The sequence below is a fragment of the Calidris pugnax genome, unplaced genomic scaffold, assembly GCF_001431845.1.
Source record: "Calidris pugnax isolate Ruff unplaced genomic scaffold, ASM143184v1 scaffold18, whole genome shotgun sequence".
Lineage (NCBI taxonomy): Eukaryota > Metazoa > Chordata > Aves > Charadriiformes > Scolopacidae > Calidris > Calidris pugnax.
Genome location: NW_015090812.1, coordinates 4,790,820 through 4,802,347, shown reverse-complemented (window position 1 = coordinate 4,802,347; position 11,528 = coordinate 4,790,820). Strand labels below are relative to the sequence as shown.

The window sequence follows — 11,528 nt, the reverse complement described above, 5'->3', positions numbered from 1 at the left end:
AGATAAGATGGCGGCGGCGGCGGCCCGGAAGCGGAAGGTGCTGCGGCCGCCTCACGGAAAGGGAGCGGGGGGGCCCGCCGCGGAGCTGAGGGGGGGACCATGGCGAACCGGACGGTGAAGGACGCGCACAGCATCCACGGCACCAACCCGCAGTACTTGGTGGAGAAGATCATCCGCACCCGCATCTACGAGTCCAAGTACTGGAAGGAGGAGTGCTTCGGCCTGACGGGTATGGCGGGAGCGGGCTGGGCGGGGGGCTCGGGGAGGAGCCGGTGCTGACGGCCCGTCCCGTCCTGTCCCTCTTCCAGCCGAGCTGGTGGTGGACAAGGCCATGGAGCTGAGGTACGTGGGGGGCGTCTACGGCGGGAACATAAAGCCGACCCCCTTCTTGTGCTTGACGCTGAAGATGCTGCAGATCCAGCCCGAAAAGGACATCATCGTGGAGTTCATAAAGAACGAGGACTTCAAGTAAGTTGGTAGCTTGATTTTTTTATTTATTTCTCATCATTTCGGTTGTCGGACTGAATGAAACCGACCAACAGGAACGGGTTGCCCAGAGAAGCTGTGGATGCCCCATCCCTGGAGGGGTTCAAGGCCAGGCTGGATGGGGCTTGGAGCAACCTGGTCTGGTGGGAGGTGTCCCTGCCCATCGGGGTTGGAATTCGATGATCTTTAAGGTCCCTTCCAACCCAACCCATTCTATGATTCTGTGAAAGCAGCCTGGGGAACCTCAGTGCAGGGTTTAGCTTTTAGTGGGCCTTGACAGTCTCTTCTTGCTAAAAAGCCTGTCCTTCCTCTTGCTTCCAAAAGATCACTGCCCTCATCACTGGGGCTGGTGGAATGGCTTGCCTTTGCAGTGTGTTTTCTTTGTGGTAACACCCTTCTCTCTGAAATATTTGCAACGAAGTGTATTAAGGGAACAATATTAACCTATTATTTCCCCCCCCAGTATTTCTTTTTTCTCTGTGAGTGACAGTGCACCCACACAGTGATTATATATGTATACTTGAGTGTATATATATATATTTTACATATGTACGCTTGAGTATTTGGAGAAAATCTAAATGGTCATGTATTCTATTTATTTTATTCTAATTAGTGTACTGATTTTCTGCAAAAACTTCTAGGAAAAACGCCTCATTTATCTAAACTGCTAACTATGTAAAAACATCAGATGCACAAAGAGGCTTTCTTTTCAGGTACGTCCGAATGCTTGGCGCGCTGTACATGAGATTGACGGGCACTGCCATTGACTGCTACAAGTACCTTGAGCCGCTCTACAACGACTACCGAAAAATAAAGAGTCAGAACAGAAATGGGGGTAAGCCCTCTCATGAAGCTGTGGTTTCTTAGTACCTCATAGGTGACCTTCTGTTAAAAAAACGTGTCACGCTAGATAAAAGCAAATATTCTATTATTTAGTTACAAGCTTGAAAGATTGTGGCATAACCTCTTTTTGAAACCTTTTATATAATCATCGTTTAGATAGTTGGTTGCTGGTCTTGTTGACTTGTACAAACGAGAACTGCTTTGCTTATTTTGTTTTCCCCAAGTGCTTGTGTTTTCTCTTGGGTACTGAAATGCAGTTCCACAAATGCCAAAGAAACACTGTTTGAGTGCTGGTTTAAGCACTGTGAATCTAATCTAATCTTAGCTGTGCAGTAATTTCCTCTTTTTACAAGGGAGGCCTAGTGATTTTCCTTATCTTCAAGAATGAGTTTAGAATGGTTGTTTGTCCACTCCACTTGACATAAATAGTCTGAAGTATTTAATATTTACTCCAACCGCATTAGTCTTCTTTGTCTTTTCAATGGTGTTTTTACCCCCCAGAATTTGAATTGATGCACGTGGACGAATTTATTGATGAACTACTCCACGAGGAGCGCGTATGCGATATCATTCTGCCTCGATTACAGGTTTGGCAAAGTAGATGGCTGCTACATTCTTAACTGCATCACATTCAGTAGTTGTATCAGCTACTGGCTTGTTGCATAAAGCTTTTGCCACATGAGATGTGTCCTTAGGTGTTCATTCTTACTTGGGTTACGTAAAATAGTTGTAATTTCTCTTAGAAACGTTATGTTCTGGAAGAAGCTGAGCAACTTGAGCCTCGTGTTAGTGCTTTGGAAGAAGACATGGACGATGTAGAATCTAGTGAGGAGGAGGAGGAAGAAGATGAAAAGGTTGGTGAAGTATTTTGGTAAGGGGTAGTTAGAGTCGGTACTGAACTGCAGAATATTTATGGCCTGTGAGAGATATTTGAGGGAAGGCCTGAGGAGGCTGCTTGAAACTCCCTGTCTCCTCCCTCCTCCCATTTTCATGTAAGCTGTTTGTGAGAACTTGTCAGACCCTGAAGCAGTTCTCAAGTGCCATGTGTTTGTCAAACTTTTCTGCCTCCTGAAATTCACAAATCTGGATTTGTTCTGTGTTGCTTAAAACAATTTACGTGAAAGACATTTAAATACATATACATGGGAGAGAACTAAAGGTGACAATGAAAGTTATGACGACCATGGTAGCTGATTCTGCTGTACTTAATTTCTGAGTATGTGATACTTGAGGATGGGGAATTTTGATCTCATGACTTTTGTCATTTATATATGAATTGTTCCGAAATTTTTACTGCTAGATAAAAGCCTTGATGAAACAAGACTTACAGAATCTTTTTTTCCCTGGCCATTGTTTGCAGCTGGAGCGAGTACCCTCTCCTGACCACCGCAGAAGAGGCTACAGAGACCTCGATAAACCCCGCAGATCTCCAGTTGTGCGCTACAGGCGGAGCCGAAGCAGGTCTCCCAGAAGGTGACACGGCTCTTCTTGAGCAGTATTTTTACCTATTGTCCTGCAGATGGCTGGCCCAAGGCACAGAAGTGATGATTCAGCCAGAATCTGTTGGGCCTCCCAATTCCTTCAGGCACCTTCTAAATGAAGGAATTGCAATGCACAGCCACGGTCAACGGTCAACCCAGCGGCCTCTTTCTCTAGTCCTTCAGTGACTCTTGAACTTGCTGACCAACTTGAACTAAATTTGACAATACAGAGAAGCTGTTAAGGAGAACCAAGTGCTTTGTTTTCCCGTTAATTGTTCTTAATAAGCCAGGGAAAACTCATCACTGACCTCATTTACTCACTGTATGGGCCAGTCCAGAAGCATGTGCTGCCTCTTGTGCAACACAAACTGGGGGCATGGGGGAGTGCAAGGGAAATGCTGTTGCTGGAGAATATGGGAAATTAAACAGCTCATTCTGCTAATGATTTTTAGTAACTTTTTGTTTTCTCCCCCAATTACAGGCGAAGCCGCTCTCCAAAGAGAAGAAGGTAGGCTGTTACTCTATTACTCAATCTTAAAATGTGTTGTGTTTTTAGTAGACTGTCTTTAAAAGCTTCCTTTCTCTCAGTCCATCACCGCGCCGGGAGAGGCATCGCAGCAAGAGCCCAAGGCGACACCGGAGCAGATCCAGGGAGAGGCGCCACAGATCAAGATCTAAATCTCCAGGTATTTTTGTCACTTGCAGATTAACTCTGGCAAGTCTTTATCAGCACAACATCTGCTGCAAGGGAAATCAGTGTGATGGTATCGAGAAGGTATCACAGGTCCTTAATCTGGCTCATAAAACTGTTACATGAAAGCACAGCTGGAGGACTCCTTTAATATGTGCAAAATTTGTCCTGAGTACATTTTTCAGGTGTTTGCCAGGAGGTAAATTTCAGTGCTTAGTTAAGGGTAAGGTTGTTCTGGCATTATCTAGGACACTTGGTCACTAGAAGCAGATAATTCCAAGGTCTATGGAAGTAACTGTTACCTTTTTATCTCTCAGGGCATCACCGCAGTCACAGACACAGAAGTCATTCCAAATCACCTGAAAGGTAAGGTGTCTTAAGGGTGTTTTTAAGGGTGTCTTTCCTGCTGTAGGAGATCTTTTTATTTAATCTCAGGGAGCAAAGATGTTGGAGATCAAGTATTTCATACAGTACCTCCCTTACTGCTGTAATCAAGTCACACCATCCATCTTTAACCATAGAAAACGCCACTTAACTGCTATAAATCACTTTGTTCTTTCAAAACAATTACTAGTAATGGTGTGGTATGGCTTTTTTTTTCTGTTTCAGATCTAAGAAAAGTCATAAGAAGAGTCGGCGAGGGAATGAGTAACAGACTGAATCCCGTGCCCAGTTTAAGGACCTTGGTTTGCTTTACGGGACAGCTGGATACGTACTGGCTGCTTTAGCAGTCCTTTTCTTTAATCCTTCTCCTCTTGTACAAATCCTGTTTGGGTTTTGTTATTTTCTTTTTTTTTTTTTTTTAATTAAAAGAAAGCTAGGGATACTTTCAATGTAGTGAGTTACTCATCCTTGTGATAGAATTTGAGGATTGTTTTTTAGCTGTTTTTCTCAAGGCCTGTAAAAACTCGTGAAGAACAATTAAAGGGGGTTTTTTGCTGTTTAAAGGCTCCTTTGCTGTTTCTTTGACAATACTTTGTTTAGACTCTTGTAGCTAAAGCTGGCTTCGTTCTCAAATCAGGACGTTGTTCTGACACTGTTTTGGACTTTAGTAGAGCAGACTTCAGGGATCTGCTTGTGATAAAGCCCTGGAGGGAAGAAGGGGCCAAGAAAGCTGGCTAATATTCACCAATCAGGTTACCAGCAAGCTAAAGCCCAGATGGAGTTAAATCTGGCCAGGGATGTCAAGGGCAACAAGAAAAGCTTCTAGAAGTGTGTCAGTGATAAAATGAAGACCAGGGAAAATGTAGGCCCTCTCCAGAAGGAAAGGGGAGACCTGTACCTGGGAGATGGATGGGGCTGAGGTACTCAGTGACTTTTTGTCTTGGTCTTCATGAGCACATGCTCCAGCCACACCAGCCAAGGCACGGAAGGGACTGGGAGAATGAGGTACCACCCTCTGTAGAAGATCAGGTTCAAGACCATCTGAGGAACCTGTAAGTGCACAAATCCACCTGAGGGAGCCAGGTGATCTTTCAGGTCCCCGCTTTTCAAATTAGGAATATTTAAGCTCTTACTGAAGTGACAGATCTCATCTTAGTACGCTTAATTATGTATTAATTTATGTTGTGTTAAACCCCTTATGCACCACCCCTTTATTCACAGTCTTGCTTTGGGAATAGGGACCGACAGTTCTGTCCCCTGAACACTGTATTTACAGCTTAAATATCTTCACGCGTTGCCCAGTGAGTGTTGACAACACAGAAAACAGTGATGCCAAGTGAATTTATGGAAGCTACTTCACAGAACAGCCTGGTTTTTCTAGAGTATTTTCATATTATTTTCTGCTTGTGATAAAGCCCTGGAGGGAAGAAGGGGCCAAGAAAGCTGGCTAATATTCACCAATCAGGTTACCAGCAAGCTAAAGCCCAGATGGAGTTAAATCTGGCCAGGGATGTCAAGGGCAACAAAAATTGCTTCTAGAAGTGTGTCAGTGATAAAACGAAGACTAGGGAAAAGGGGATGTCAAGGGCAACAAGAAAAGCTTCTAGAAGTGTGTCAGTGATAAAATGAAGACCAGGGAAAATGTAGGCCCTCTCCAGAAGGAAAGGGGAGACCTGTACCTGGGAGATGGATGGGGCTGAGGTACTCAGTGACTTTTTGTCTCAGTCTTCACGAGCACGTGCTCCAGCCACACCACCCAAGTCACGGAAGGGACTGGGAGAATGAGGTACCACCCTCTGTAGAAGATCAGGTTCAAGACCATCTGAGGAACCTGTAAGTGCACAAATCCACCTGAGGGAGCCAGGTGATCTTTCAGGTCCCCGCTTTTCAAATTAGGAATATTTAAGCTCTTACTGAAGTGACAGATCTCATCTTAGTACGCTTAATTATGTATTAATTTATGTTGTGTTAAACCCCTTATGCACCACCCCTTTATTCACAGTCTTGCTTTGGGAATAGGGACCGACAGTTCTGTCCCCTGAACACTGTATTTACAGCTTAAATATCTTCACGCGTTGCCCAGTGAGTGTTGACAACACAGAAAACAGTGATGCCAAGTGAATTTATGGAAGCTACTTCACAGAACAGCCTGGTTTTTCTAGAGTATTTTCATATTATTTTGCAAAGTTCATGAACAGAAAAGCAGGTGTGCTCTTCCCTCAAATCAAGTATTTTACAATAAAGACAGACTGGCTATAACCAGCACATGCAACGACACCAGCACAGGGAAAAATGGTAATACTGATTGCTGTATTTACAGCTTAAATATCTTCACGCGTTGCCCGGTGAGTGTTGACAACACAGAAAACAGTGATGTCAAGTGAATATATGGAAGGTGCTCTTTACAGCTACTTCACAGAACAGCCTGGTGTTTCTAGAGTATTTTCATGTTATTCTGCAAAGTTCATGAACAGAAAAGCAGGTGTGCTCTTCCCTCAGATCAAGTATTTTACAATAAAGACAGACTGGCTGTAACCAGCACATGCAACGGCACCAGCACAGGGAAAAACAGCAATACTGACTGTACATCTCATTAAAGCTGCTCATCTTTCTTCTCTGCTTTAGGATAACTAAATTAAAGCTGGTTTTATTATTCTGGTTTCCTAATTACAGCTAAATGCAAGCATGCATAAAAATAGGGAAGAGGAAAAAGTCTTGTGTCCTTTTTTTGAAGTTTTATTTTTCTTTTTAAAAAGTTTTTTTTGGCACTACATAGTTCTGTAAAGAATAGAAGTGACAAATTTTTAAACACATGAAATCCCCTTCTAATTTTATTTTTTTAGAACAATATATATAAAGTCTGAAGCAACCAAAGTATGAATACAGCTAATAGAAAATAAAGAACTTAATTTTAAAAATTCTCTCTCTTTACAGTTTATCAAGATAAAACAAAACACAATTCCCCTTAAAAATAGGGTAATAAAATAGATGAAATTTGTATCACTCAGTTTTGTGATACTAGTAAAAACTATAGTTCATATCTATGTACAAATGATACAGTTTAAAAACAGTCTTAAATAATCTTGTATCTAAACATGTTGCATTAAGATTTTTAATCAGAACCTGAATTTTTTCCTCCCCTCCCCCCACCCACCCACAAACCCATTAAATTTCACTTTTTCTGTTGAATGTAATTCAGATTCAAGTGTGGGTGTCCTTGAGACAGAAGCGAGAACCGCTGGTTATTCTGCATCAGTGGACCAGCTAAAAGAAAATGGATTACAATTACTTCAGCAAATTCAATATATTTGACAGTGCTTGGCTATATTCAATGTATTAATCTTACTTAGAAATAAAGCCATTTACTAGACTGACACATGCTCTCTGTACGACTAACCCATTTAACAGGACAATGCAGTACTACTTGAATCCTATCTCCAAAATTCCCTCAGAATCATCATTTTGTCACATTACTTGAAATTACTGAACAAAAATAAGTTCAGGATTTTTCAATAAGGGTCTCGCTAGGAAACCTCGCTATAACAAAACGCTTAGATATTGAAAAAAAGGATTTGGTGCCACTATCTCTCATTTTAAATGGGGTGATCCAGCAGCACGCGAACTGCAAAGCCTCCAAGTAAAATTTGGGCATAGTTTCTCTCTTAGTGGAGCCAAAGGCATTGTTCCCTACAGTCACTCCCACTCCTGCTGGATGCCTAACACCTTTACCACTTGGCCAGCATCAGGAAGAGCTGAGATAAAGCCAGTCCTTCAAAGCACCCCCAATAACTCAACCTGATCCAACTCTGGAGTTATGACCTCTTTGTCTGCAGAGGGGTTGGACTAGACAACCTCCAGAGGCCCCTTCAACCTCAGTTATCTACGGGTCTTGCAAGTTTTTCTGTATGTAAAATCATTGCACAAGGCAAGGTACAAAAGCCAAGTAAAATTAATGAGAACAAAAACGTCTTCAAATTCTCAACACACTCATGGGCAAATCATCTAACCCTCTACTGAAGTAGAGGTGGCTCTACAGTGAGACTGCAGCAAAGGAGAAAGAGGTTAGAAGCGCAACAGGCTGCAAATCAGCTCCGATTTCACAATTTGATTGAACCCCTTCCCTCCCACAACGATTTTCATCCATCCATACATAAAGCCGAAGCGTTGGATTTGACTCTTGGATTCATTACGGTTCCAGGGAGCCTGGCAAAGTGAAACGCGATTCCTTGGCTTTTAAAAGCCTTCGAGACAGCAAAAGAGACATGTTGCATGAGCTCTTGATTCATTAACTAGTTCTAGTACCTTGAGGGTAGAAAGGTTTGTTCGGTGGGTAGCTGGCATTTCCCTGCTGCATGTAGTTCTGAGGCATATTGTAAGGCCACGCTCCTCGGAGGAGAGGAAAATGGGTAGGGGTCCCATGGTCCCAAGGGACAGAAGGAGGGTTCATTTTACCAAACTGTCCTTGGAAACCCTGATCTATTTTTCAATTGAAAGGGAAAAGCACATTGGCAAGTTGAAATAATTAAACAGCAAGTCACAAACACAATTCACATCTTAAATAACAGTTTGCGGGGCACTTAATGCGATTAGTCTGATGGGCTACTCTTTTATTACTTTTTTTAAAATATACATCCATAAAAATTATCACCTAAATTACTCCATTATTCACTGTAATAGAATTTAACGGGAGGGGGGAAGACAGAGGATGAATCAGTATTAATATCAAGACCTACAATTTCACTATTCCTATGTCATTCTCATGATGAAAAATACAAGGTCTGAACAACATAACTAGTATCTGACTCCACACAGATATTCACTATCACTGACGTAGCTGCGACATGAAAGCTATTATCCTACGGCAGGAAGTAATTCTCAGCTGTACACTGGGATTCCACTAACACCTGTATGCTTAAGAAACTCGACACACAGATCATCGGACCAATTTAAAATTGTTTTTTTAGAGAGACAAATTAAAACTTTTCAAAATACGCACATAAATCGAAAGCTGTTCCATTTACAAATCCAGTATTAGTGCAGCAATAAGGATGAGAAATCAAGCATCCAAGGAGACAGGACACACAACAGTTGACACTAAACACTATGTTACTATTTCTGCTCTCTTTTTTTTTTTTGTAGTTCCCAATTTTATAAGACACAGCACTGTCTGCTTAATTTAACAACTTATGCAATGTACATGTAAAAATAAGTAAATAAATTTAAGTAACTCTCCTCAATATTTCAGTTCCCCTTCAGGCTCATCATAAAAAAACCCAAACTTGCAGACAGATTTTCATTAAATAAAAGCAAGCTATATATTTAAAAACAACAGTAACTTTTACACAGTGAAACACGAAGCATGGCTCTGGACTAAGCATGAAAAAGAAGTTGTTTGTCTGAAACTTCTAATGATCCTTCTTCTGATCAATTGTCTACTGCAAAGACAGTAAAATTGCTCCTTCCAACTCAAAAGTTATGTGAGCCAAGACAAAGCTTCCATTAACTTACTGCTCCCAAATTGTCCCAAGCAAGAAAGAAAGCAGACGTCCAACAGAGAGCAGACAGTTCATCCCTACTGTGCACCTACCTGTAGACCCCACCTCAATGGCATCTCAGCCAAAAAGGAAACAAAAGTGATTAAAATACAAAGAGGAAAAATACCAGGATTGGAAAGTAAAAAAAAAAAGGAGTGTGATGAGACTGGAAATAGATGGAAGTTGAGGGAAGGGAAAATAATACCATGACTGACAGCACAAGAAAACTGGGAAACAAAGTGATTAAAATACAAAGAGGAAAAATACTAGGATTGGAAAGTAAAAAAAAAAGAGTGTAATGAGACTGGAAAGAGATGGAAGTTGACGGAAGAGAAAATAATACCATGACTGACAGCACAAAAAAACTGGGAAACCTTCTGTGCAGGCATGATGAGAGTGGAAGCAAACACACCGAGAGCAAAAGGAAAAGGACTGAAGACAGGGGCCGAGTGACTCCAGGATAAGAAACAGGACTCATTAAGGGAGAATGGAACAGAAACAAGGATGCGGGGAGCTTGTCTGAAAGAAGGCAGCTTCCTGGGTAAGATGAATTGGAATGGAAGGAGCTGCTTGAGAAGAAGTCAGAGAGCACACTGGTAGCAGTCTCTGGATCCTCTAAAACATATGAATTGGAATGGAAGGAGCTGCTTGAGAAAAAGTCAGAGCTGATGTGGACATGGAGGAGAGGACAGACAAGCCCAGACAGAGATTTAAGATCAGAAACAGAGAGGCAGGGACAAAACACACTGAAGGCACAGAGAGCACAATGGTAGCAGTTTCTGGATCCTCTAAAATACACTCCCCACAAAGCTCTGAATAGAGAAACAGGCATCTTCAGCACCTCAACAACTATCTGAAACTCACTGGGGAATTATACCTCATCCAACACTGTTGGTTCAGCTGAAAATCTACTGTTGCTGTCAATCGCCTTATATTAGTGCAGAGAAAGGCTGTGCAGGAGATACAAAATTTCCACCTCGTGATGCACAACTGCACCAGCATATTGTATGACAGATTTTTTTAAATGTAAGAGTTACACACTCAGAATAAATAAAAAGACAATTATCACAATTTAGAAGATCACAATTAAAATGTAGGGGCGGCCATGTTTTATGTTGCACAGAAAAATTGTATGGGCTTTAATTACTACACTGCTTCTCTCAGCCTCAAACATACAAACGTCCTCAGCTTTGGTAGGACACAGAAGGCTGTTGCCCAATTGTTGCAGAGAGAATGTATATGAGTTATTTTCAGGGAATAACATCGAGATTAAGGAAGGTAAACATGGCAGGATAAACTATAGGAAAAAAGAATGCATAAGATCATGTCATATCGTGCTAAATGCAAGTGGGCAATATTCAGGTTGCACAACCATAATAGGCCACGCTCCTCGGAGGAGAGGAAAATGGGTAGGGGTCCCATGGTCCCAAGGGACAGAAGGAGGGTTCATTTTACCAAACTGTCCTTGGAAACCCTGATCTATTTTTCAATTGAAAGGGAAAAGCACATTGGCAAGTTGAAATAATTAAACAGCAAGTCACAAACACAATTCACATCTTAAATAACAGTTTGCGGGGCACTTAATGCGATTAGTCTGATGGGCTACTCTTTTATTACTTTTTTTAAAATATACATCCATAAAAATTATCACCTAAATTACTCCATTATTCACTGTAATAGAATTTAACGGGAGGGGGGAAGACAGAGGATGAATCAGTATTAATATCAAGACCTACAATTTCACTATTCCTATGTCATTCTCATGATGAAAAATACAAGGTCTGAACAACATAACTAGTATCTGACTCCACACAGATATTCACTATCACTGACGTAGCTGCGACATGAAAGCTATTATCCTACGGCAGGAAGTAATTCTCAGCTGTACACTGGGATTCCACTAATACCTGTATGCTTAAGAAACTCGACACACAGATCATCGGACCAATTTAAAATTGTTTTTTTAGAGAGACAAATTAAAACTTTTCAAAATACGCACATAAATCGAAAGCTGTTCCATTTACAAATCCAGTATTAGTGCAGCAATAAGGATGAGAAATCAAGCATCCAAGGAGACAGGACACACAACAGTTGACACTAAACACTATG

General features: G+C 41.6%; 1 protein-coding gene across 1 annotated transcript; it reads left to right on the top strand.

Annotated features, from left to right (window-relative positions):
* The first annotated feature begins 26 nt into the window (after positions 1 to 26).
* Positions 27 to 4,448, top strand: PRPF38A (pre-mRNA processing factor 38A). Its single transcript, XM_014939005.1, has 10 exons — positions 27 to 229; positions 309 to 468; positions 1,200 to 1,321; positions 1,831 to 1,916; positions 2,073 to 2,183; positions 2,690 to 2,802; positions 3,292 to 3,318; positions 3,399 to 3,496; positions 3,819 to 3,867; positions 4,111 to 4,448. Exons 1-10 carry the CDS (start codon positions 100 to 102, stop codon positions 4,151 to 4,153), a joined length of 939 nt encoding a protein of 312 aa, XP_014794491.1. The 5' UTR covers positions 27 to 99; the 3' UTR covers positions 4,154 to 4,448.
* The last annotated feature ends 7,080 nt before the right edge of the window (positions 4,449 to 11,528 follow it).

What these genes read in the sequence shown, in the direction of transcription:
- PRPF38A (XM_014939005.1), top strand. Translation starts at nt 100, where the DNA reads ATGGCGAACCGGACGGTGAAGGACGCGCACAGCATCCACGGCACCAAC. An exon ending in ATAAAGAACGAGGACTTCAA is followed by an intron (nt 469 to 1,199) that starts GTAAGTTGGTAG and finishes CTTTCTTTTCAG; the next exon opens with GTACGTCCGAATGCTTGGCG. An exon ending in AGGAGGAAGAAGATGAAAAG is followed by an intron (nt 2,184 to 2,689) that starts GTTGGTGAAGTA and finishes CATTGTTTGCAG; the next exon opens with CTGGAGCGAGTACCCTCTCC.